Here is a 27255-nt window from a genome sequence, read left to right as displayed (position 1 = left end):
TTGAAAGGGTTTCGTTAATTCTTTTGACAATTTAATATTGATGAAAATTGAAAATTTTTAAAAATTCCAGTAAAAAGTTACAAATAAATTCGATCAATTTTTAAATTTTGTTTTACCTATTATATCCGCCATTTGGGATTTTGAAAATCTGATGTCAGATTCGTAATCAGCAACCCCAAAAACCCCCACGTAATGAATTTCAGGCAAATTTAGATAATTTTTAAATTTTTGTTCGCCATATTGGATCCGCCATTTTGAATTTTGAAAATATGATGTCACATTCGTAATCAGCAACCCCAAAAAACCCCAAGGAATGAATTTCAGGAAAATTTAGATAATTTTAAAATTTTTGTCCGCCATATTGGATTCGCCATTTTGAATTTTGAAAATATGAGGTCAGATTCGTAATCAGCAACCCCAAAAACCTCATAGCAACATGTACCGAGTAAATCTGATAAGTTTGCAAACTGTTTCAAGCGAATCTATTTGCTTCTTACATTTTTTTTGGCGCCATATTGGATCCGCCATTTTGAATTTTGGAATTCTGATAGCAGATTCGTAATCAGCGACCTCAAAAACCACCGAGTAACGAATACTTCATATGCAGAAGTATGAATATCGGTTTGTTAACTTTAAGAACGTTTTTCTCGAAAACTTCATTTTGGACGTAAGGTCCCTTTTAACATTCCAGGTCACATATGTATATGTATATAAATATAGCGTGGATAATATTTTTTTGTAAAGACAACACAGGCGGTTTTGTATTGAGTAAAAAGTAAATTAAAAGTGAATAGTCATTCAAATAGTGAATAAAAGTAGAAAAGAAAAAGTTAAGTGCAATTGGCGGTTGCAATTTGTCATTGTCAAGAATCTATCGTTATTTATCAGCGAAATGGGAAAAGCATTTGCACTGGAATCAATGGAATTCAAACGCCTAATTGAAAGGAATGTAACCTCTAAACACAATTTAGTGTCCATTTAAGGTATTTCGCTTGTTTTAGTTGATTGGATTATGGATTTTGGCTTATGCGTGTTGATTAATGTAATAATGTTGTAGTTAATGTGATTATTTACACTTTTTTCCCCCTTTTCTACTCTTTAGATCTAAATCGAGATCTAAATTTAACAATTTTTTTTACTTATAATTAGTTATTTTCACCTAATTCAGATTTAGAAAAAGTAAATAGATCAGTAAAAATCGACCTGCAGATGAAGAAAAATTCCATTTTTTAGTATTTACATTTTCTTCTTTTGATCTTAGAGTGAAAATAAAAATGTAAAGGTAATTTGGAAAAAAATGTTACGTTTTTGAGAATGAAGTTTTTTTTAAAGGAAATAAATATTAGTTTGGAGAGAACTCACATTGCTCTTGCTCTCTTGCGAATGTTCCTGATACAAATCTCGTAGCAGTGTGTCCAGTGTTCTTTCCCTTTTTCTCGAGAATGTCGGCGTGTCGAATGTTGCCTTTTCACCATTGATCAGTTTAACCAATAGAAATTCACGGAAATTACATTGATCTTCGAATATTGGAGGACATGGTAGACTTGGTCCAAAGAGAGGTACATTTTCATCGCAGTAAATAGCTATTCGCCATCCATTACCACCCTCTTCACTGCATACCACCGCAAATACGTCTATATTAAAAAGTAGGATAGATTTTTTGTTTGTAAAATTATTTTTCAAAATTAATAACATATCTTTGCTCTTTAATACCTATTTCAAGCTATTTTTGGGGATTTTTTGGGAACATACATAATTTGAGATGGAAGCTCACAACTTGAGCTAAATAACTCATTTATTGCAGAAAACTCAAAACACTAGATACAATCATAATACATTCAAATGATGTTGATTTTAATTCACTTATATACAAAAATGATGGGATTAATACCGCTTGTGAGAGAAAAAATTAATTTTTCAAGTAGGTATATTCGGAGGCAAAAAATGTTTAATAACCTAATTACATTATTTTATAAATCTTCTTTAGACTTTATTTTTTTATTTTTAGCATTCAGGGTGGCCACATGTCAGTAAAGTCAGGAAAATGTCAGGTGACCAAATTTTTGTCACTAAAGCCAAGGAAATCATTTAATGATCCTAAAGTACTTAGTGAATAGAATTTTTATTTTCAAAAAACAAGAAACCAGCGAGAGAATTATGTCATTCTTTCTTTTGAATACAAATCAACTAATGGAGAATATTTATTGCGAAATAAAAATACAAATCGTGCGGGTACCAGATTTGACCTAGAATTCTTTTCTCTGTAATTAAAATAAACATTTCGTTTTTATTCACTAAAGTATACTCCTCTATATGTACTCTGGAGGGAAAATTTATGAATTTCTTCTATTGGAAAATACGGTGTAATTGAAATTTTGTTTGACCATAGTGGAAATATAGCTTTTGTTAAATGATTTCTCGCGGAAATCACGGCGACCTTGCACCAATTAAAACAATTATTTTAACCTACATACGGTCTACCTCACTTAAGGAGTTCGTGTCACAGTCCCAGCATTGACTTAACATTTAGCAGACATACACATAGGAGAGGATTTATTCTGAATCTCTTGACACGAGCATTGTCGAAATGATTTAATTGCTGAACTTTTAGATTTATTATTAGTGGAGAAAAAAAAGGGGAAGGGGGATATTTTTTTGAACTTACGTGTAAATTGACTTCGAATGCAATTTGGATTGAAGGTTTCCAAAAATGTGGCGTCATCGGTGTAAATAATGTTGACAATGTCATTACCAATGTGACGCTTTCGCTCCAATTGTTGGGGATTGTCTTTTGAGTGCGGTAACATTGTACTGACATGATACATAACTTCGTGGCCGGCATAAACTGTGTAGATACTGTCTTTGCCCGTCATGTCGCCTGAAATCGAAAATTCCCTCTTTTTTTTATTTATTAATAGAAAAAAACAAATTTCGTTCATTGGAACATTCAGAATTTTAGAATCATGAAGTATGTGTTTAGAGAAAATATTTCCTTCTCCTAAATAAATGGAAAATTAAAGAAACAATATTATTTGCTTTATAGATCAAGAAAGTTTTGGTTAACCTACTGCGCCTCTCTTTTTTCTTCTTCTACTCTTGCGTTGCAAATAAATCAGATAAACTGCTCATACCTTTTACATCAAGACCGCCTCTGTATTTGTCCCAACCCTTGAGCCTTATTCTTTCCCCAAGAGTTTCCAAGAACCGCTCGAAACCTGGGCTGCCTCCTTCTGCAAAGAGAATAAAAAAAAATAGTCGAATCGAAAAACTTTTCTTGTTTCAAAGTTAAATAAAAAAAAGGAGAAAAAAAGTGGAAAATTCATTACCATTCGATAGCATTTCGTCGTCGGTTGTTTGACCTTCTTTCGCATAAATAACACCAAATTTAAAGTTCACCGAACCCTCTTGTTCTTCAAGTAACAAAAGATCCTGTAATATTTTTCCATTAATCATTTTCTTTTTTCGTTGCCCGTGTCAAATATCTACTCTTATATTTGTTTTCTTAGAAGGATATAAATCTTATTCTTTAAAATTTCTCTTTTTTTTAATATAAAATACAAGCTTTCAGGAAAATTACCTTTTGTATTTCTGGTGAAAATATTTCCCTCGGGGCTTTATCTAGTTTTTCGAGACCAAAGAAGTTGCTGTAATGAGATATATCATTGATATTAAATCATCGTTGAGATTATGTCCTTTTTCTTTTCATTAAAAAAAATCATTTTATTTTTTTCGTTTTTACGTTTTTTGCTCCTTCTTTCGTTTTTTTAATATTGCTTTCTATGTTTGATACGGATTTTTGACAATTTTTCATCTAGAGTTATAAGGGAGGAATTTTTAAGCGAATCTGACAGAACAAAGCCAAGGGGAAAAGAGAATTTCCTTTCTAGAAATATTTGAATACATGTGTTGAATACAAATTCCTCGCTAGGCTATTTGAAAAAGGAATAGTCGCTCTTTTGATAGGATGAGTTTACTCACGTGAAATATTTCCGGAATAGTTTATTCAGGGTTGCCACGGGTCAGGGAAGTCAGTGAATTTAGGGAAAAGTCAGGGAAATCAGGGAAAAGTCAGGGATTGTTATTAAAAGTACTGGAAAATATTAAATTTTTAGAATTTTAAGAAAATTCGGAATTTTTAGTGTCTTTTTTGTTAGCATCATAAATTATGAAATTGCCAAGAATTCTAATACAAAACCTTCAATTTGTTCTATTTCTGACAATAATTTCTTTTTAAATAACTTCATTCTTGAAGAACTATAATAAAATAACTTATAAATTATTTAATGAACAATTTTACTTAAAAATTTCAAAATTAATTGGATTTCAAAAGAGTTGCGTTTACAATTTTCATAAATAGATGAATTTCATAGGTTTCAATTTGAAATTTTAGAAAATATCAATTTTTAATGAATTTAAAATTTTAAATAGGAATTTTAAGAACAACTGATTACAGAAATTCCATTATTTTCAAAAGTGATAATAAACTTCTTCGCTTAAATTCAATTATGTTAAAAAAATTTTAGAAATTCTCGTCAAAATTTCAATTATTTTTAAAAGTAATAAATTTCTTCTTGTCAATTCAATTATTTTCTAAAAATTTAATAAAATTCTTGGCAAAATTTCAATTATTATCAAAAATTTTCCTCATTTCAATTATTTTTAATATTTACTATTTTAATAAAATTTTCTAAAAGAATTCAATTATTTAAACCAAATTTTAATAAAAATTTCACAGGAATTCAATTACTTACCAATTCCTTTTTACATTTTTTCGCACCAATTCAATTATTTCGAAAAAATGTTTGTAAAATTCTTCGAAGTTATTCAATTATTTAAGAAATTTTAATAAAATTCTTCCCAAGAATTCAATTCTTTCCAAAAATAAAATTTTCCATAGTAATTCAATTATTTAAAAAAAAGATAATAAAATTCTTCCATAGATTTTAATTATTTTCAATTTTTTAATGAAATTTCTCAATGGAATTTAATATTTTCAAAAAGTTCTGAGAAATTCAATTATTTAAAATTTGAATAAAATTCTTTACAAGAAATTACTTATTTTCATAAATAATAAAACTCTTCCCAAGAATTCAATTCTATTCAAAAATGAAATTTTTCTCATGAATTCAATTTTATTTAAAAAGAAATTTAATAAAATTCTTCGTTAGATTTCAATTATTTTCAATTTTTTAAGGAAATTTCTCGATAGAATTTAATTATTTTAAATAAACTGATAGAAAATTGCATTTATTCTTAAAATTACTTTTTAAATTATCAATTATTTAATAAATTATTTATCTTTCTATTTAAATAATTGAATTCTCGAAAAAATTTCTAATATAAAAATTGATTAAAAAATGAATTTTACTTAAAATTTTAATTTATAATTGAATATTAAAAGCATTATAGCGTGAATTTTTAGAAATAATTGAATTTCGAAAATGGTTTAAATTAAAATCTTTGAAAATTTGAATTTATAGTTACAATATTCTTTTGATATAAAATAACGATTTTATCACTCTGTCATCTTAAATTTCTTCATGTTTTATAATAATATTCTCATACGGTAAAAAATCTGTAAATCAGGGAAAAGTGAGGGAAAAACAACATTAAATTTATGTGACAGCTCTGTTATTTTACAATGATTGCAAGGTCAATTTTTTTTGCTTTAGTACTGAAAGGTTACCGTCGATTTGAATTAATTTAACCGAAAATTTTTTTGAATTTAAAAACAAAAAATATTTAGATATTTATTAACCTTTGAGGACTTGATAATTTCTTTTATAATAATTCGAGGAATTCTTTCTTTATTGAAAAGTAAATTGAAAATTTTACCTCAATATTTGCCTGACGGTCATGGTTTTGTTTGGCGAGTAAGGCAGTGATATCTTTTGAGCACCCTGTATCGAAGAAAAGAGGTTAGATTGTATCGATTCATTTTTGTTTCAATTTTACTTTTGACAAAGATCAAAGTACAGTTTTTTTTTATTGTTATGAACTCACCGTGCGTCTCCAAAGAATCACCCTGTAGTGTGGTACACATTGATCACCACCCTCACTAATAACTACCGACAGGAACAAGGGATTTCTTTCTTGATCCGAGGCCACATAATTTTGATGCACTATGATTGAAAAAAGTCGAGAAGGAAAAATGAAACATTTTTTTTAGTTTTCTTGCCATATTTGATTTTTCTATATATTAGAAAAATATAAACTGTAGTCACGAAATTTACTCACATTTGCCAAGGAAATATTTGAAGTACCATCGTGTCTGGTATTCCGGATTTTCCAATACTGGCGTACTCGGTGAGCCGAACATCTTTTATGGAAAATAGTGTTTATCAATTATTTTTCAAAATTATTTACTCAACTATTTATTTATTTAGCTTCTTTATTTTATTTATTTATAAATTTATTTTTTACATATCTACTTATTTATTTATTAATTTATTTTTCTTTTGTCTTAATTTTGTAACCACGTTAATTTCCAGAAATAAATAAATATAAATATATTTTTCTTTGTGGAATGGAAAATAATTTGTCATTTACTGTCCTTATCAAGTCCCTGAAAAATTATTTATATATTGACATATATTTCGAATTGACCGGGTTTTATCAATTTAACTTTTCTCGTTGGATTTTTTTTCTATTTCTGTGTAGAAACTTTCTGCATGAGTTTATTCTTAGGGGATTAACTATATCGTGAGGGAAGAACGCTTAGGGTTCTGATATATGAAATGTCCATAGTTCCCAGTTGGGAGTATGTTATTAGGAGCAAATGGCAAACGACCATCCTCTTTAAAAACAGATAATTGTTATCTAACCAACTGCCTATTTAAAATCTTATCTCATTTCGTAGTTATTTTTTTTTAATTCCTTTAATAAATTGAAACAATAATTGTTGCATAATTATTTCAATAAATTTTACATTCAATAAATAAAAAATTAATTAATATTAATTAATAATTATTAATAAAAATTATTAATAATTATCAATTGATACTAAAATCGTGAATATTAGTTAATAATAAAAACGTATTATAAAATTATAAGGAAAAATAAAAAAAAAAATAATTAAAAAATAATTTGGAATGACAGGGTGTGTGTTTATTCGAAGAAGAATAATTTATATATCTGTTTTTTTAAATAAGAGGACAGTTTGAAAATTTATTATGGAATTTTACACGCTTTTATATATACAAAATGGAAAATTTTCTCTCTTCAACTTTGACAAATGATTTTCCATTTGGATTAATTCCGGTGCTTTGTTCAAAATGTAACAAAATAATAAAAGGTAGTTGAGTAATCCGCTTTGCTATTTCATCTCTCACCTCTTCTTTCTCGCCTGGAGAATCTCCATTTTCCACGCGAAATCGTCTTCCACTGTCTGTGCCATCCTGCTCAATCTGCGGCAACTAAAAACGAATGTCGAGACTACAATTGTGTTTCTGAGAGAAAGAGTAAGAGGGAGATAAAAGTATATAGGTTGGAAAAAAATGAATACATAATAAATTCACTTGTAAAGATTTTTTTCCCTTTTTCTCTTTTCTTCTTTTTTTTTGTTGCAAATTCCACTTACCATTTCCACACTCCCGTAACATCTTCTTGATAATACGCCTCTTCGCGAGACTGTATCTGTTGATGATCTGCAACAAATGAAAATATTATATAATTTTTATAACATTGCATATGATAATAATAATAGTAATAATAATTAAGAAAAACCGTAATTAATTATTATTTACTATTAAGCGAAATTAGCAATTTCAAAAGTTTTGATTTTTATTGCAAAAAGAATTTAGTACGATAATTACACTGAATTTAATTATTTAACTATTAATTAATTGTTAATTAATAAATATTGTGATATTAACTGTTAGTAAACTATTAATCAATTGTGAACTAACTATTAATTAACTACTAATTAATTGTTAACTAAATATTCATTGTGATAATAACTGCTGATTAACTATTAACTAATTACTAATTCACTGTTAATTAACTACTAATTAATTGTGAATTAACTGATTATTAACTATTAAATGTGTTAATGACTGTTAATTAATTGTGAATTATTTGATAATTAACTGTTAATTAACTATTAACTAATTCCTAATTAACTATTAATAGTGAATTAACTATTAAATTGTTGCTACTTAACTGTTAATTAACTATTAATTAATTGGGAATTAACTGCTAATTAATAACTGTTAATTGTGAATTAACTGATAATTACTCTCTAAATCTGAATTAGTGCGGATTCGTTTACTAATTTGAATTAGTAACAGTTTTTACTAATTTTTAGTAGTTTTTTACTAATTTCTAGTAGAAAATTACTAATTCAATTAGTAGAACGTATTTTTTACTATTTCAAATTAGTAAATTTTCTACTAATAATTAGTAAAAAACTACTAAAAATTAGTAAAAACAGTTACTAATTCAATTGGTAAACGAATCCGCACTATTTCATTAGTAGAAAACTACTAATTCAGATTTAGAGAGTAACTATTAACTAATTTTAATTAACTGTTGATTAACTAATAATTAATTGTGAATTACCTGATTATTAACTATTAAATGTGTTAATAACTGTTAATTAATTGTGAATTAATTGTTAATTAACTATTAACTAATTACTACTTAACTGTTAATTAACTATTAACTAATTTCTAATTAACTGTTAATAGTGAATTAACTATCTATTAGCTAATTTCTAATTAACTGTTAATTAACTATTAGTGAGATTAAATGAAGTATTGTAATTTTTTTCGAACATTATTATTTGTAAATTATTAATTTTTTATTTATATAATTATTATTTATACTTTATATTAATACTTAAAGACAATAAAATTGAGAATATTGAACTATAAAAATATGAATGAGGAGATTTATTCAAGTTTCTTTTTTCTATGAATTGGGTAGAGAAATATATTGTAATACGTGAGAAGTATCACGATTTCCAAGTGAAGTTTTAAAAGAAAAATATTCCTTTGTTTCGAGTCTAATTACTTTGTAGCATTAGGAACTTGTATATATCTATGTAGTAATGAATACTTTAGTTAAGTTGATACTGTCTCTAATTATATGTGTCAACCTTCAAATTTATCTATCATAATAATTAAAGTACTCAGATAAGTACGTAAACTGAATTACGAAAGAAATTACTTGTTCCTGTTTTTACGAAAATTCAATCAACAAGTCCACTATTTTTATGGATATTTTTTCATGTTTTACTGCAAATATAAATTACGTGAAAAAATAGAAAATTTTCTTTCCTTCTAAATTTGAATTAGTAAAAATTTTTACTAAATTGGAATTAATAACTGACCTTTTGCTTTGGAATTAGTAAATTTTCATAATAAATTAGTAAAAATTACTAGTAATTGCTAAAATTTACTAAGTCATACTAATTAAAATCAGTAAACAATTTTACTGATTCAAATGTTCAATATTAATTTTAATTATTAATTATTTTTATTAATTAGTTAAGAAATTAATTTTATTTTTTATTACTTTATTTATTTATTTCCAGTATTATTTTTCATGAAAATACATGACAATAAATCTATAAAAAAAACAGTTAAATAATTTGCTTATCATATAATTTATGTAATTAATATTTTCTTGACTTCTTTATTAATAATAATTATTCATTTAAAATTCACGAAAGTTGTATAACTTTAGTTTTTCAGTACTTTAATTTAACAGTAATTACTTTTTTTTATAAATAAATAGAAGAATGTAAATAAATATAAATTTTTCAAAAACCTTTAAATTTTTAAATTAAAAATTGAATCTTATTTGTTTTCAAATTTTAATTTTCCTTTAAATGAAGTTTCAAAGTTTATTTAAATATAAGATTATGTTTTTTTTATAGTAGTGATGGAATTATTTCGAAAATCACTAAAGGATTATTTGAGTTTTAATCAGATTGAGCTTAAAAGTTGATGTACAACGAAGTTAATGTAAAAATGCGGATTAAAAATTTGCATTGGATTAACATTTGCTAATCTCGGATATTGGAAATTTCCTGTAAGCATATTAAAAATGAAAATTTTACACTTTAAATAATTGCTTAATTTTTTTGAAAAATAATATTATAATTAAAGATTATTACATTCCGATATTAATATAATATAAATTGTAAATAAATTATTAATGATAAGACAAGCGAACTAACAATATTCTTATAAATTATAACACAAAATAATGATTTTATCACTGCGGGTTATCTTTAATTATTATAAGTTGTTAAATTTCAAAAAGGTTTGAATTTGAAATTTTCGAAAATTTTAATTCCTTATTTTAATTTCAATTCCATTAAAAATAATGAGTAAATAGGTATTTGTTTAAAAAAAGATGTCATTGCTGTTTTCGAATAATTTTATTACAATTAAATAAATTCGTAAATAAATGTCATGGAACATTTTTTTTAGTATCTAGAAATTTTGGAGTGAATCACAATTTATTCTTTAGGGCCAGGGTTAAAGTGAAAATTTTGTATGGAAATTAGAAATTTGTTATTGTGAAAATAATTTAATTTCTCTTTATTTTTTCTGTTTTAATTATTTTTTATTTATTTACCTATTTATTATGTTAATATTGTTAATATTAATATTAACATATTAATTTTAATAATAATAATAATTATTCTGGTTAATTAATTAGTGTAATTTAGTTTGATACCCTTTTTTTTGCTTCTAATTTGCTGAGAGAAAAGAATATTTTCTTTAGTATATGAAGAAAGTAACAAAGAGGTTTTTCTTTTATCAGAGAGATGGGTATATTGTAAAGTAAGAGGGGCCTAAAGAGAGGAAAATATTTTGTCAAGCCCTGCACGCGACACTTTGATTCGACTGCCCTTTCTGTACTCTCTCTCTCTCTCTCTCACTCTCTCTCCCCTTTTACCCCCCTCGTTGGTGTAAATATCTGGGTTAATGAGAACGAGCTGAGGTCGCACCTCAGCGGTATAGTTCGCCGGGTTCTCGTTGTCGGTTGTGAAAAGACGACGGATAAGGAACTTGGACGAATGGTCGAGAAATGTTATCGACTTTATACTGTGTATAGAATTTTACGATGGATGGTGTATAAAGAAATAGGAGAAAGAGAGATAGAGAGAGAGAAGGCTGTGAAAAGGAACTAAACCGGAAGAACATTTTGACGTCTCTGCTATATCGTTGACCGATAACGATCCTGGCATATTTCGGATAAACTAGAACTTGGCATGTTTCATAATTCACGAGAGACCTATTCACTTCTGCTTTATACGATTAATTATGTATCCAATATAAGGGCGAACGTGTGATATTTTCATTAATATTTTTTGTGATTTATTTTTATCTCACTCTCTCTCTCTCTCTCTCTCTACTTTTGAATCGATTAAATATAACTGATTTCAAAGTGAAAAGTAAATTTTACTAATAAATAGTAATTTCTACTAATTTATTAGTAAAATCAGATGTACAGGTTGTGTCAAATTTTCTTCTACATTTATTTTGTACGCCATCTGTGCCAGTTTGGAGTATCTGACGTGCATTATGTACATCTGATATCTCGAAATGGCACCTCAGACGTGCAAAATGAAATGTACTGCTGTTGACACTGTCCTCGGCGCATCTAATGTCCCGGAATTTTTTCCGTGTATTAAAACTATTTTTTAAATCGTAAAAAAAGTTAAAACGTAAACAAAAATTTTTTCTTTTGCTACTATTTGCATACTTTTTTTTTAAATTCGTGTCACTAAAAACGTTAAGAACTACTTTTTTATATTTTTGAAAATTTGCACTACTATAAATTCCCTAATAGTTGGAATAAAAAAATTAGTCTCAACAATTCTCAAAAAATTCGAAAAATTTTAATAAAATTCTTTCAAACTATTCAATTATTTAAAAAAAAATTTTAATTTTTCGAAATTCTATTATTTTCTATTTGTCTACTATTTAAAAAATTTCCCAAAAGAAAAAACAAATTTTTTATAAAATTAAATTATTTTCGTATGCCTAATAAAATTTTACAGGAATTCAATTATTTAAAAAAGAATTTTTATAAAACTTTTCTATAAAAAACAATTAGATTAAAAAGATTTTTATAAAATTCTTCGTAAAGAATTCAATTATTTTTAGTATAAAAAATGAAATTTTTTTTTAAAAATTAAATTATTCTAAAAAAATTTTGATATAATTTGTTTATTAAAATTTAATAATTAGGTATTCTCAAGAGATTTTTATAATTAAATTTCTTGAAGGAATTTAATTATTTTCCAAAAATTTTAATGAAATTTAGTATTCTTGGCAAAATTTCAATTATTTTCAAAAATATTAAAATTTTTCTAGAGAATTTAATTATTTTTTATAGTTATAGTGTGATTTTTTGTAAATAATTAAATTTCAAAAGATTTTTAAACCGAAATCTTTGGAAAAATTTATTATTGTAAAACTGTAATAATATTTAAATTTTTATTTTGAAATAAAGTTATTAACGTTTTGTATAATTTTATTTTAAAAATTCAACAAAAAAGTAATTGAATTTTGGAAGAATTACAGTTGTAATTTTTAAAAATAGTTAAATTTTAAATCATTTAAAATATTTTTTAATTCCTGTGGAGAAAAATAAATAGGTATTTAAATATTTATTTTAAAAAATGAATCTATTTTTTTAATGTAATTTAATTTAGAAATTATGAAAAAATTTAGTCGTCAAATTTAATTTTTCGACAGCTACATTTTTACTACTTTTTTTTAAGTCTTAAAACTACTTTTTACTACTGATTCAAATTTAGAGACTAAATAATTAAAAGTTATTATTATTATCGAATTAAATACCATCATTCCCAAATTAAATAATTAAAAAATACTTTATTAGAAGTTCTAAAAATTAAAATTTTATAATTGGAGCATACTTTGATATTAAAATTTAAATCTTGGACCAATAATGTCGAAAAAAAAGTCGCTTTAAATATTTTAGGCAATCGACAGAATTGGAAATTTCCCTCTGGAAATTGCCTCAAGATTGAACCAATCCTGGAAGTATGTTATACCAAATTTTGAATCAATATTAATACCTGTCAATTTATGAATGAATAAAAATTGGAAAAATAAATTCCATCAGAAGCGAAATTATGACATGTTAAATAAAATTTCCGTTACGTGCATTTCAGTGGAAAAAAGAAGAAAATCCAAAAGAAAGAAAATTTGACACATTTTTTTTTTATTTTTTTTTTTTTGCATTAATAGAAATAAATATTGACATAAGAGGTAAAAAAATTTGTCTTGAAAGTTGGAAAATTAGAAAAGTTGTACTTTTTCCATTTCTTTTCATTAGAAAGGTAATATAATTTAATCAGTTTGTTTAAGGTGTATAATTGAAAGGAAAGCTTTTTTGCGCTTTGCGTAATTAAATTGAAACCATTTTACATTCGTACTTTTAGAAAACTCAAAAGGAAATTGAATTTAGTTGAAGGAGTAAGAGAGCGAAGAAGAGAGAGAGAGAGAGAGAGAAAGACGTAAAGTCGATTTTTCCTATTATCAGTAACGGTTAATTGTGAATCCTTTTGAATTACTGTTGCAATTAAAACTCTGCTTCCGACAATTGGGTGAAATTCAACACACAACGCCAAAGTTATTGTCTAGAGGTGGTTTTGCAAAGTTTACAGTTGTTTTACTTGGGTTTATATGTATGTATAACATACATAAACACAAGAGAATGGGCAATTGTAAAGTTTCTCACTTTTTAGTTCATTTGATGTTGAAAATGAAATCAATATATATATATCTTTCTGGCACAGTTAACTTTGTTGTTTAAAAGTTAATCATAAACGTCAGAAAAAAATGGGGAATATGTACAGTTTCTTTGATATGAAAGCAATTATTTTTACTTATATACTGTGTCGCAAATTTTTATTTTCTATTGTTTGGCTTTTTCTCTACTTTTTACACTGCTTGCACTTTTTTTTATAGACAGATGCTACTTTCGTTTTACAAAACTAGAATATAACTTTTTCTCTTTTCTTTTGTAATTTTTATTTATTTCATTGCTTTAAATATTTTTAAATTAAACTAATTAAAAATTGACAATAACAAAATCAGTACTGATGATCATAACAAGAACAATTTATGCTAAAAATATAAATAAAAACAAAAAAAATAACAATCTTTAAATTAGGTTATTTTTAATTATTAAAATTTTTGAGAAGTTAAACAATAATAATTAATTATTTCTTTAGTGTTTTAATTTTTGAATCTAACATTATTCAAAAATTGAAGTAAACAAATAATAATAAGAAAAATGTATTTATTTATTCACAAGTTTTATACTTTAATATAATAAAAGTAAATATTTTTTGTAAATAAAAAGTAAAATATAACGAAAAATAAAGTTGATTGAATTTAGAAGAGTGATTAAATTGCTTAAAAGTATTGAATACGATTAAAATCAGTGTGGAAGCTTTTTAGCTTTTTATCCGTTTAAATTAAATCTATACTTTTTAGATAAACACAAATGATTGTGTAATTAAATTAATATACGATAATAAATAAAATTTTTCTCGTAAAAAATACCTGAGGAAAGAGATTTATTAATTGAAATTTGATTCAGTGTGCGGTAATGAAATTGGAATTTTATCTTCGCGTATTGAGTGTAATGAAAAATTCCCATTTTATTGCTAACATTAACAAAATTATTGCATTGGATTTTCCTTCTCAGTGAATGTGAATTTCGGGTAATTCATGATAGTTGTTTGATTTTTGCACATTGATAAGATATGTAAATTATAGACTGGCGGTACTTTTTACTATATATGTATTGAATTTCATGTACATATTCGATACTGTTGTCAATTTTATTATCATTATTGTTATTATTATTATTACTATTTTTTATTTTTATTACTATTATTGCACCCAGAAGAAAAATATATTTGACTCAGAGCCAACTAGACTTTTTATTTGTTTCAAATAAATTTTATTTGGTTTAATTAAAATTTTATTTGGTTCAAATAAAAGTTTTATTTATTTTTTGAATAAAATTTTTATTTAACTCAAATAAATTTTAATTGGTTTAATTAAAATTTTATTTGGTTCAAATAAATTTTATTTCGTTTAATTAAAATTTTATTTGGTTTAGGTATAAATAAAAGTTTTATTTATTTTGAATAAAATTTTTATTTAACTCAAATGTTATATATGGTTTGAACAAAATTTTTCTCTGGGTAGTCTGGGTGTAGTATTAATATTTTATTAATATTTTTTCATTATTTAAGATCATTTCATTTTTTAATATATCAAAAAAAAAAAATTAAAATATAAAAATTCTCAATTTATTCCCTGCACTACCTACACGATTTTATTTATGTTACAAATGAAACGAATTTTTTTTTATTCACATTATACTTTTTTCATTTTTTTTTCGTTTTTGAAATGTATTTTGAAATTCAAAATGTAGGGTGTTTAAAAAAATCTGAAACATGAATGCTTTCATATGTAAAAGACGCTTTCATTCCCAAAAGCATGTCACAGGTGCATTTTCTGCATTCAATTTGAAGCTTGAGCTTCGACGAGAGAGAGAGAGAGAGAGAGAGAGAGAGAGAGAGAAAAGGAGAAAAAAAATCTTTTTCTATCCCATGAAATACCATATCGTACCGAATAGCTGGCATCCGTTTTCCAATACGCAATTGAAAGTGGATTAGGAATTTTATGTCCCTAATTTTGATTTTATTTATATCTAAAAAAAGAAGAAAAACAAGGATTTATTGCTCTTCTAATATTTGTTGATTTTGAGTTTTGATTTTTAATTTGACTTGGAATTTTTCGATTTTAATTTTCTGACTTGGACTTTTTAATTTGACTTTTAGTTACGGTATTTGCTTTTTATTTTGTTTTGGTTTTTATTTTAATTTTCTGATTTTGACTTTTCAAAATTTTTAATCGAATTCCTTGAAAAATGTAATTATTCGTAAAAATTTTTAAATTTTATTAAAATTCGTCGAAAGAATTCAATTATTTCTAGAAACTGTAAAAAAATTCTTCTCAAGAATCCAATCATTTCCAAAAATAGTAAAATTCTATAATTTTTCTTCTTCTGCTGATTATCGGCTGTGGTTACTTTTTATAAATTGCGAATTAAGTTAATTTTGATGACTCAGATAATTTTTGGGATTGTTCTAGTAATAGTTTAGGACCAGTAAAAAATTTTGTGACTAAAAATTTTTAGTAAACAGTAGATAAAGTTCGCTCAAAAAATAATTTTTCATCTTCTGCTGATTATCGGCTGTGGTTACTTTTTATGAATTGCGAATTGAATTAATTTTGAGGACCCAGAAATTAATTGGAATTGTTCTAGTAATAGTTTAGGACCATTACATTATTTTTAGACTATTAATTGTTAGTTAACAGAAGATAAAGTTCGCTCAAAAAATAATTTTTCATTTTCTGCTGATTATCGGCTGTGGTTACTTTTTATGAATTGTGAATTAGATTAATTTTGATGACTTAGATAATTATTGAAATTGTTTTAATAGTAGTTTAGAATCAGTAATTATTTTTTGTTTGAATTTAAAAAAATTTCTGAAATTTTGCCTGTTTTCAAAGATTTTTAAGAAAATTTTAACTTAAACTTTAAAAATGTTTTTATCTTATTTTTAATTTTTATTAAGTTTTTGGTTTTTGAAAATTTAAAAAAATTATTGGAGCTATATAGCTGTGTTATTAGGCCATAAATTTTTTAAATTTTTGACTTGAATTTTATAAGTATTGACCTGGAAACCATGGAATTTTATATATTTATCATTTTGTGGCAACCATGTATCGTGGATTTAGTTAAAAAGAAAATTTTTTTAATAAAAATTATGACCAGAGTTGCAAAATAATGCGGCATAAATGCTCAGAATGGATTATGCTGCTTTGAGGACTAAATTATGCTTTTTAATGCTTTTGCAAATTGCAATTATTTATGATAAAAAATTTTGTAAATCTTTTGAAAATGATTTATAAAGTTTATAGAAACAAGTTATTTGATGTGTGCGAGAAGTTTACTAACACTTTGCGGTTAATTAACTCTGACCTTGTTATATGAGTGTGAGTATAGTTATATGTGTATATGTATATAAATGCTATTTGTCGAAAACTCAATTTAAAAATGTAAAGTGGTCCAACATACACGTGATGACTGGCACGTCGATGAAGATGTCGCAGCTGCGATGATGTGAGCACTGGCATGCAAACTGATCTAGATCGATTTCTGACGATTCTGATGCTTGGAATGCTGTTGCTGTCCTCATCGCTTTCATGATCACTGCACGGACTAATATTTCCACCACTGCCACGTCTTGCTTTTCGTCGTTGTTGCTGCTGCTGCTGCTTATCAACGACCAAGTTATACGACGAGGCAGAAAATGAAGGAGGAATGGAAATTGAAGTGGTCGTCGTTGAGGAGTTTGAAGTGCTTGAATTCGAGGACAATCCTCGCAGTCGTGAGACCAACTTCATATCTAAGCACAACATTTCTTTTTCAATTCGCGATATTCTATATATTTTCTCTCCCCCCTTCTCGCTCTCTCACTTTTTCTTGTTATTTTTTCCTTTTTTCTTTATCGATTCGAGGAGCAACGTATATTTGAGGGCAATTTTTCGTCCATTCTTCCTTTAAATTCTCGTTTTCTTCCACTTTTCCTTCACAAACCGGAAGTCACGAATCCTTCTTTAAAAATATTTTCTATATAGGTGTATATAACGTTCTTCTCAATCAATGACTTTATGAGTCGTACGTGCAGCAAACTGCGAGAAAAATATCCGCGTATACGGAAAAATAGAAAATTATTAGAATTTTCTTCTTGTTGATATTTGAAATTCAATTTCATTTTCATTTTAAGGAAATTGTAAATTGTAAATTGTACATTGTAAATTGTACATTGTAAATTGTAAATTTTAAATTAAAGCAGGCGATAAAATTTTTGCTTTTCATTTTAGAATCTTCGCTTTTTTTTATTCTATTTTTAAAATTCAATTTCATTAATTCAACAATATGTGAGACACACGTGTAGAAAAGGAAGTAATTTTCAAAATGAAAACGATAAAAAAAAATATTTTTGAAATGAAAAATTCTTGATATTCACGGTGCGAATATTACGATACTTGTGATTCTATAAAAGGAAAAAAGAGAGAAAAAAAGACTACTTTAAGCTCTCGTTTTGTAAGTAGATATTGCATTAGTCACATAGTGTGTAATGTCAATAAAAAAAATTTTTTTTAATTGCTCCCCTTTTAACTACTCTTTCATTATTACTCTCCTGGAAAAAATTTATACTTGAAAACTTCCCGGATTTTTCAGTCATTTTTTTTTCACTTCTAAAGTGTCGTTTCTAAAACCAAAAAATTCGAATTTTAATTAAAAAAATAATTAGCTTTGTAAAATTTTGTTAGCATTGGAAAAAGGGGAAAATTTTTCAGAGTCCGGAGGTCGATTACGTTATTTTTATTTTGAGTTTCAATTTCACTTTTATTTTCACTTTGGTTGATTTTTCATTTCCACTTTGGTGAATTTTTATTTTCATTTTTTCTTTGATGGAATTTTTTATTTTCAGACACAAAATAAAAATCTATCCAAGTGAAAATAATCTGGGAAAATGAAAATTTGGAAAAGTGAAGGTGAAAATAAATAGGTAAATAAAAATTTATAAAAGTGCACCTGGAAATCAGTTTTTGTTAATTTAAAAAATCAATCTTTTTGATAAAGTAAAAAATTAATAATAAAAATAATTTATTTAAATAATAAATTATAAATTTAAATTTAATCTATAATTTATTTAATAAAAATTTCTTTTTAAAAGAAAAAGAGGTATTTTTATTCAAGAAAGTTTTTTTTTATTTAAACAACTTTTCATTGATTCAAATAAATTTTCTTTGAATTCAAGAAATTTTTTTTTAAATGAAAAAAATGTTATCATTGATATAGTGACGAAGAAATAATTATTTGATTTAAAAATATGGAATATTTCTTTGACGGAAATAAGTTATTTTTGAATCAAGACAATTTTTGGTTTGATCAAAGAAATGTTTTTTGAATCAAAGAAGTGTTTTTTGAATCAAAGAAATTTTTTTTTGTATCGAAGAAAAATTAATTTTCAATCGAAGAAACAAAAATTAAGACAAATGAATTTTTAAAACGACAAGAACGTTTTCTTCCAGAATTTAAAGTTTTTTTTGTCAAAAAACGAAAAAAAATTCCATAATTTCTATTTCTTAATCACGATTTTTAACAAAATTTTATTTTCCTTCAATAAATGAAAAGAAATTGGCATCATGTTTATTTTCTAATTACAATTTTTGTACAAATAGGCACTTTTCGATTAAGAATTCTGAGAAACTTTCTATTTTTCGATTTCTGTTAAAGAAATACTTGAAAAGAAATTAAATTTTGTTTTACTTAAGAAAAAAAATAAAAAATGTTAATAGAATAAAAAAAAGTTAATAGAATAATTTCTTAAATGTCGATTAAAATTAAAAGTAGAAAAAAATTTTACTTATAGAAGCAAAAGAAAAAAAAATATTGAACAACATATTTTCCGTGCAAAAAATTTAAAATTAGGAAAAATTGTTTTGATTTTGAATAAAATAATTTTTTACCTAGAAAATATTTACAAGCATTCGACGTGAATAAAAAATTATTTCAACAATTTTACTTCTGATATTTAATTTTGTGTGAGAGATAAAAATTCTGTACTTGGATTGTATATATATATATTGAATATAGCAGAGAGAGGAAGATGAGAGTTTGGAGTGAAACATTGTGGGGTTTAACGAATTAGATTTTGTCTGTTTCGAGGAGATGAAAAAGAATAAATTTGAAAAAGCAAACGAAAGTAATTTCAAGAAACAATGTTGTTGGTTGAATTTAGGAGCGATCTTGATATTATTCCAAAAATGCGGGGGAAATTCTTTAAATTGCTTTTTTTTATTCGATTTTGTAAAGGAACTTTTAATTTCAAGAAATTTTTCGGAATTTGTATTCTATATATATAAAATATTGAGTAATTAAAAAACTTAAACTAATATTGATTAAATTGAATATTCAATTAACTTCTCTAACTTCTATATTGTGTTGGGAGAAAAAAAAATTTTCTAATTAAACTGAAGAGTTGGAGAAAATATTTGGCATGTTTAATTTAAAATTTATTAAATAACTTCATTAGCACTTGTGAAACTAATATTTGAAGACGGTTGTGATATAGGAAATTTTTCCTATTTTTAATTCTTTAAATTCAAGTTTTTTTTCAATCTTTTTTTCTTTTTATATTTAATCATTTAATTACTAATTTTTCTTTTAAAATACTAGAAAAAATTTTTTTTTCTACTTAAACCGAATTTTGGTCATTTTTAAACAGTTAAGTTTTTCAAAAGTAAAACGAAACGAGCTTTTTAGGAATTCTTTCTCTCGTATAAATTTCCGATTATTTTTTATTTATAATTCCGATAATTTTTTTAAATAAATGATTCTTTAGTGGAAATTGAATTTGATTGTTGTTTCAGATAATATTCGTTGTAAAAAAAAGAAAAATAAACTTTTTCAACTATTAATAGAAAAATTAAATAATATTTAAAAATATTTAATTTCATTAAAAATAATATTTAATATAGTATTAAAATTGTACTTAAGAAGAAACTTTAGTTTTCTTCGCGAGTGTAAGAGTAAAAAGGAGGAAATTAAGCCTTCTCGAGTCTTTAATTGAAAAGCAAAAATTTTGTGTGGAAGATTGAGTGGCTTTTTCTATTACCACGATGCCTTGAAGAAAATTCATTGTCAGTAGAATAAGGCGCGCGATGGTCTTTGCAATTGGTTAGTCTGAGCACAAACTTGAAGAGAGCTACTACCCTATTGGCATTCCATTCCATACCGAGTAGACACAGTTTCAGACGATTAAGAATGTTTTCTTCTGCTCACGTTCCGTTCAACTCAACTTAACCCTTATAAAATAAACTTTAATTTAAAGAAAGAAAAATCGTATATTTTTTCCCTTTTTTCCCCTCTCTTCTTCATCATTATCATCATTTTTTAAAAAAATTAGGTAAAAATTATTTTTTACTATCAACAACCCAGTCGAAAAGGTTTATTCTACTATTCTCTCAATCTCAATTATTTTAAAATAACTTATTGTTGCGGTAAAAAATCTGAACTAATTATTAAATTATAAATTATTAAAAGAAAAATTATTTAAAGTAGAAAATAAATAAAAAATAAAGTAGAAAATAACTAATTATAATTTGCTTCATTTCGTTTGTGAGAGAATTTTCATGCCATCTAGGCGGCAATTTAATGAATTTTATGGGCGCGAAATTCAAAAATTAAATTTTTAGAGACAAATTAAATTAATAATATTTATTAATATTATTAATGTATAATTAATTTATAAATAATATACTAATATTATTAATCAATTAATTATATTAAATAATATTAATTAACTAATAATCAATTAATATCTATGCAAAAATATTTTTTGTAAATTTCCATCTAATGTTTTTTTTGTGTAATAAATAATAATTATAGTTCGGGTAGAAATTTTATTTCTTTTTTTTATCACCGAAAAATATACAATGAATTTTTATTGTAAAATTTCATAGAATTTTCCCTGGATTTTTTTATAGAATTAGTCTATAGAATAGAATCATTTCAGTAAAATTCTATACAATATTTTTTTAACCCGAAAGCCAAAATAATTGGCCTTCATAAATGAAAAAGAGGGGAAAAATAACAATTTTATTTCCTTTGTTTCTATATATATATATATATATATATATATATATATATATATATATATATATATATATATATATACACGATGGTGTTAATTTACCCGCATCTAAAATGCATTAAACTTGTTTTCTACTATTTTTTCCATTCTCCCTCCCACCCTTTCCGTCTTATCTCATGAAACTATCTCCTCATCGATAATTACAATCGAGAAGAAGATCTCTTCGTGATCAATCAACGGGATTTCCGCGCCATTCAAGATGAATTAACGTCGTAGGTTTCTGTCAAATCCTATGTACATAGGAAATATAAAACTTTTTTGTAATTTTTACACAGCTTGTTATATTTTTTCTCTTTTTTTAATTCATTAATTTTTCTATTGCCTCTATCTTTTTTCTCTCTTTAATATCGAACCCTTGAAGATATTTCTGTTCGATCAGATACCGATTAATGACCTACAGACCTTATTGATGTACATAAGTAACTTTCCCGGCTGTTTTAAATTAGATTTTTTTTTCTTTAGTTGAAATACTTTTCTTTTTGGTGTATATTTTCTTTTTTTTATAATTTTTTAGTTTTAGCGTTGATTTTAGGGTTTTTAATGTATTTTTTATTTTTTTACTGTTTTGACGCTTTAGTCATGGTTTCTTGAGTTGGAATTAAATTAGCCACGGTTAATTAATATTCCTCTGGGTACTCTAGTCCGTTGTTGTAATTTCGGGTAGGTCAAATAGTTTGGAATGTAAACTTAACTTGGCGTTTAGACTTAAACTCGTTATTAATTGTTTGCACTGTTTTTTTTTGTTTTCATTAATTTTTAGGTTTTACTTTTTATTTTTTAGTTCACAATTTTTTTTTTGCTGCACAGAGTTTTCTAGTTCACAAAGTTTCCCAGTTTACAATCTTTCTTAGTTGACAATTTTTCCTAGTTTCCAAAGTTCCCTAGTTTACAAAGTTTTCCAGTTCACAATCTTTCCTAGTTCACAATTTTTCCTAGTTTCCAAAGTTCCCTAGTTTACAATGTTTTCTAGTTCACAATGTTTCCTAGTTCACAATGTTTTCTAGTTCACAACGTTTCCTAGTTCACAATGTTTTCTAGTTCACAACGTTTCCTAGTTCACAAAGTTTACTAGTTCACAATGTTTTCTAGTTCACAACGTTTCCTAGTTCACAATGTTTTCTAGTTCACAACGTTTCCTAGTTCACAATGTTTACTAGTTCACAATGTTTCCTAGTTTACAATGTTTTCTAGTTCACAATGTTTCCTAGTTATCAAAATTTAATAGTTTCACAATGTTTCCTAGTTCACAATGTTTCTTAGTTCACAATGTTTTCTAGTTCACAAAGTTTACTAATTCACAATGTTTTCTAGTTCACAACGTTTCCTAGTTCACAATGTTTTCTAGTTCACAACGTTTCCTAGTTCCCAAAGTTTCCTAGTATCACAATGTTTTCTAGTTCACAAAGTTTCCTAGTTCACAATGTTCTCTAGTTCACAATGTTTTCTAGTTGATAAAGTTTCCTAGTTACCAAAGTTTCCTAGTTCAAAATGTTTCCTAGTTTCCAAGTTCACAATGCTTTTTAGTTTCCAAAGTTTCCTAGTTCACAATGCTTTCTAGTTTCCAAAGTTTCCTAGTTCACAATTCTTTTTAGTTTCCAAAGTTTCCTAGTTCACAATGCTTTTTAGTTTCAAAAGTTTCCTAGTATCCAAAGTTTCCTAGTTCACAAAGTCTCCTAGTTTACAATTTTTTAATTCATCTCATACTGTTTATTACAGTTTGGCTAATTTATCCCTTGTTGTTTGTTTATTCTCGTTTTGCAAAAAATTTCTCTTGAAACACCTCAGGAGTTAGGCGACACATTTGAGGGGAGGGGGACACAATAACAACCCCTTCTCCATTATTATGTATTATTTTTAAAAAGAAATTTTTTTTTTGTCGAATTTTAATTGAATGAGTAAACTATTTTTTTCTTTACTTTGCCGATGCGCTTAAGGAGGAAACGAAGTTCGCTCCTTGGGATTTCAACCCCTACTGAGCGGTAACCCCGACTCGATATATACGACCCCCCACGACCCTGTCGGAGCAACGAACACTTAACACCCCAATATATACATATATAAGCATGTATAACGCGTCATGTCCCCGCTCAAGACGCAGGCCGACTGGCGCCACATCCCGCCTTGCGGAGTGCATCGGCTCTGTCACAAACACAGCAGCGCCAACCTGAACTTATACTTACGGTTGTTTCATCCGCATGCATACATACGTACTTGTGATTATGCCATCTGTGTGTGTGTGTGTGTGTGTTTTTATACATTGAAACGCGCGACCCGTATTCACGTGAATTCACGAATACTCTATTAACCTATTTACTCCAATCGCCACGAGATAGGTCCTTTTTTTAAGTATATTTGATAATAAAAAAAACTGACAATAACTCGCTGGACAAGTTTTACACTTTTTGAATTTTTGGCTTCGATTCAAAACTTTTGAGATTTGCAGGTAAAAAATGTCCTGTTTGTTTAATTGCCCTGAGAGTATTTCTAAAGTTATAAAACTGAGACAAAAAACGAATCAAAAGTGTTGCGAAGCAACATTTTTTTATCTCAATTTAATATCCTTAGAAAAACTGTGTTGTATAGAAAAAGGTACTATTACAATGAAACTGCAGTTACCAACGTTGATACAACGAAAAAATTTTAAAAAAGTTTTCCTGGGAAGGTCATACATTTTTTTTTGTTTATTTTTAACCCAAGTTAACCCTCCAATTGAAAATTATTCTTTGAATAACGATTTCATGAAATCGAATTGAAAATTTTTACTACTGAAAAAATTGTTTCGATATAAATATTTACAAATAAATGATAAAACAGAATAAAAAATAAAATAGTAACAATAATAATAAAATAATAATAAAATAGTAACAATAATAATAAAATAATAATAAAATAGTAACAACAATAATAAATATAAATTTTTTTTCTGTTTCAGGTACGTTAGTCAATGTTCTACCAACAATATTAAGTCCAAAAGTATTAGTGAGTAATTAAAACTTGAAATCAATTTTTCTTAGTGACATGACACTTGAAATTTCTATAAAAATATGATATAAAATATTCTTTTATCGAGAGAAAATAATTTTTATTTCTTTTTGCGAATATCAAATCAAATTGTCAATGAAAAAAAAAATTAAACACGTGCCATTTTTTGCCTCATTTTTCATATTTTGTTTCGCTTACATTTGATTGTTTATATAACTTTATTTTTACCGAATATTTTATAGTCTTTTTACGTTCAATAAAAGCTCTTTTTTGAATTATTTCAAAATCCACAGTGCATTTTTGGTTATAACTATGGTTTTAAATTTCTTTTTATCGAGTTTAATTTCGTTTGATTTCCACTCGAATGCATCTTGTTTTAACTGTTTGCATTACAAATTTCATCATTTGCATCTTTTATATTCAAAAAATAAAACACAGTCGAATATGAAACAATTTTTTGTCGTTGACTTTTATTTTTTATACGCTACTCTCAAAGTATTTTAATTTAATAATTCTATTACTACATTAGGTAATAATTAGTCCCATTCTAATGTATTCATGTTTCTTAGTGCGAAGATTAACAATTAAAATTTTTATTAGTTAATTTAAAAAAAGATACACACTTAAAGTTTTTTAATAAAATTAAATTTTAGCAAAGTTTTTTTTGAAAATTCTGAAAAATAATATTTTTGAAACTCATTGCAGAATTTTAATTCTTTTTAATACAATTTTAATCGAGTTCCTCGAAAAATGTAATTATTATTAAAAATTTTTTTTAAATTCGTCGAAAGAATTCAATTATTTCTAGAAACTGTAAAAAAAATTCTTTTTAGGAATTCAATTATTCCCATAAATACCAAAATTCTTAAGATTTACTAAATTCTTTCGAATATTATTTAAAATAAAATTCTTCGCAGAAATTCAATTATATTTAAAATTTTTTTTAATTTCTCCTCAAAATTTCAATTATTTTCAAAAATTTTAATAAAATTCTACACAAACATTTAATTATTGTCATAAATAATAGCATTCTTTGGAAGGATTCAATTACTTTTATAAATAGTAACATTTTTTGCAGAAATTCAATTAGTATTAATACATTTTAATAAACTTGAGTTAATCAAATTTTTAATTATAATTATAAACCGACTAGCTTATTTTAAAAAATTGAAAAAATTCTTTGTTTAATTTTTAAAACTAATTCAATGTTTGTTTATTTTTTTTTTAAATAAACAAACATTCAAGTGAAGTAAATATTAAAAGAAGGATTAAAATATCTATATTTAAGTTCATCCTACATTTTCCCAGAATATTGTAACTTGACATTTTTATTTTGTAAACTTTCGAAATCTTTTCATATTTTTATATAGAAATTCACATAGTACTCTTCTTTTCACATTATTTCTTCTTTAATTCCGTTAATTGGTTTCTCCTACGCCAAAATTTTTATATACCACACCCACTATATATATATGTTGTGCACCACAGTATTTTTGTGTCATGTTTGACTAAGGTATATGTGCTTTCAAGGTGCACTTTAATCTCTTTTATGATATTTTCGATTTAGGAATATCAAGTTTGTTCCATTCTCCCACACAACTTGGCCAATTTATCGTTCTTATCAAAACTCTCGACGACTTTTCTCTCAGAGCGGGTACTTTTCAGAATATGTGCAACTCTACTTTTTTTTCTATATTATACAGTTTACTTTTACGAGCCGTAAAAAATGGTTACATAGAAAATTTTACAAATAAAGAGGGATTTTTTGTTTGAAAATGCATATTTTTGTTGAAAATAATTTTTATGGGAGTTACAATGTTTTTTGATGAAATTTACATTGATATTTGATGATTGAGGTAAATTTTATGTCTGACTAAAATTGACTTGTTCTACTGATAAGAGTATAGTGGATAAATAAGACTGTTTCAAAAATATAAAAACAAACAGAAAATTATACAAAAAAAGAAAATCATACAAAATTATAGAAAGAAAAAAAATACTACTAGGTAAATTATACAAAAAATAAAAAATACAAAATTATGCAGAAAACAAAAAAAAATACTATATTTATAAGTTTTGTCTGAGAGAAGTAAAGAATTAGTAATATAATGTTCGACCGAAGACTGACTTTCTCTACTGAAGGAAATTATGGTAGAATGAATTATTGACATTTTGTCTGACTAACACTCACTTGTACTACTGCAAAATATATTTTTTAAAATATTTTCTTATTAGACTTGAGATGACTGTTTATGTCTGACTAATATTCACTTTTACTACTGTATACAATCGTTGCAATATAAATTTCTTGCGGTTCGTCTGACAAATACTGACTTCTACTACTTTGGGAAACAATTTCGGTACTTTAATATAAAATCAAAATTTACAACTTTAAGACAAACAGTAAAAAAAAATCTAAACAAGAAATTAATTTTTTGCACTTTCGACACTTCGTCTAACTGAAACTT

The 27255-nt window shown here is 25.5% G+C and overlaps 1 protein-coding gene across 5 annotated transcripts in view; it reads right to left on the bottom strand.

Annotated features, from left to right (window-relative positions):
- The window catches only part of LOC122507021 (GTPase-activating Rap/Ran-GAP domain-like protein 3), a 58340-nt gene that overhangs the window by 11014 nt on the left and 20071 nt on the right, over nt 1-27255 (bottom strand). Inside the window, exons 1-13 of one of the 5 annotated variants that reach the window (XM_043619510.1) lie at nt 21848-23896; nt 20768-20970; nt 17155-17771; nt 7580-7646; nt 7332-7415; nt 6238-6319; nt 6004-6122; nt 5836-5900; nt 3578-3644; nt 3327-3429; nt 3132-3230; nt 2666-2878; nt 1363-1634 (exon numbers count right to left, since the gene is read on the bottom strand). In XM_043619510.1, coding sequence (XP_043475445.1) covers nt 1363-1634; nt 2666-2878; nt 3132-3230; nt 3327-3429; nt 3578-3644; nt 5836-5900; nt 6004-6122; nt 6238-6319; nt 7332-7415; nt 7580-7646; nt 17155-17498 — 1515 coding nt within the window. In that variant the 5' untranslated portion in view covers nt 17499-17771; nt 20768-20970; nt 21848-23896. Of the gene's footprint in view, nt 1-1362; nt 1635-2665; nt 2879-3131; nt 3231-3326; nt 3430-3577; nt 3645-5835; nt 5901-6003; nt 6123-6237; nt 6320-7331; nt 7416-7579; nt 7647-17154; nt 17772-20767; nt 20971-21847; nt 23897-27255 lie in introns of those variants that run through there. The other 4 variants (XM_043619509.1, XM_043619511.1, XM_043619512.1 and 1 more) reach the window with 4 other exon arrangements.

The sequence above is a fragment of the Leptopilina heterotoma genome, unplaced genomic scaffold, assembly GCF_015476425.1.
Source record: "Leptopilina heterotoma isolate Lh14 unplaced genomic scaffold, ASM1547642v1 Lhet_44, whole genome shotgun sequence".
NCBI classification, from domain to species: Eukaryota; Metazoa; Arthropoda; class Insecta; order Hymenoptera; family Figitidae; genus Leptopilina; species Leptopilina heterotoma.
Note: the sequence above shows the minus strand (reverse complement) of the source record. Positions and strands in the feature narration are given on the sequence as shown.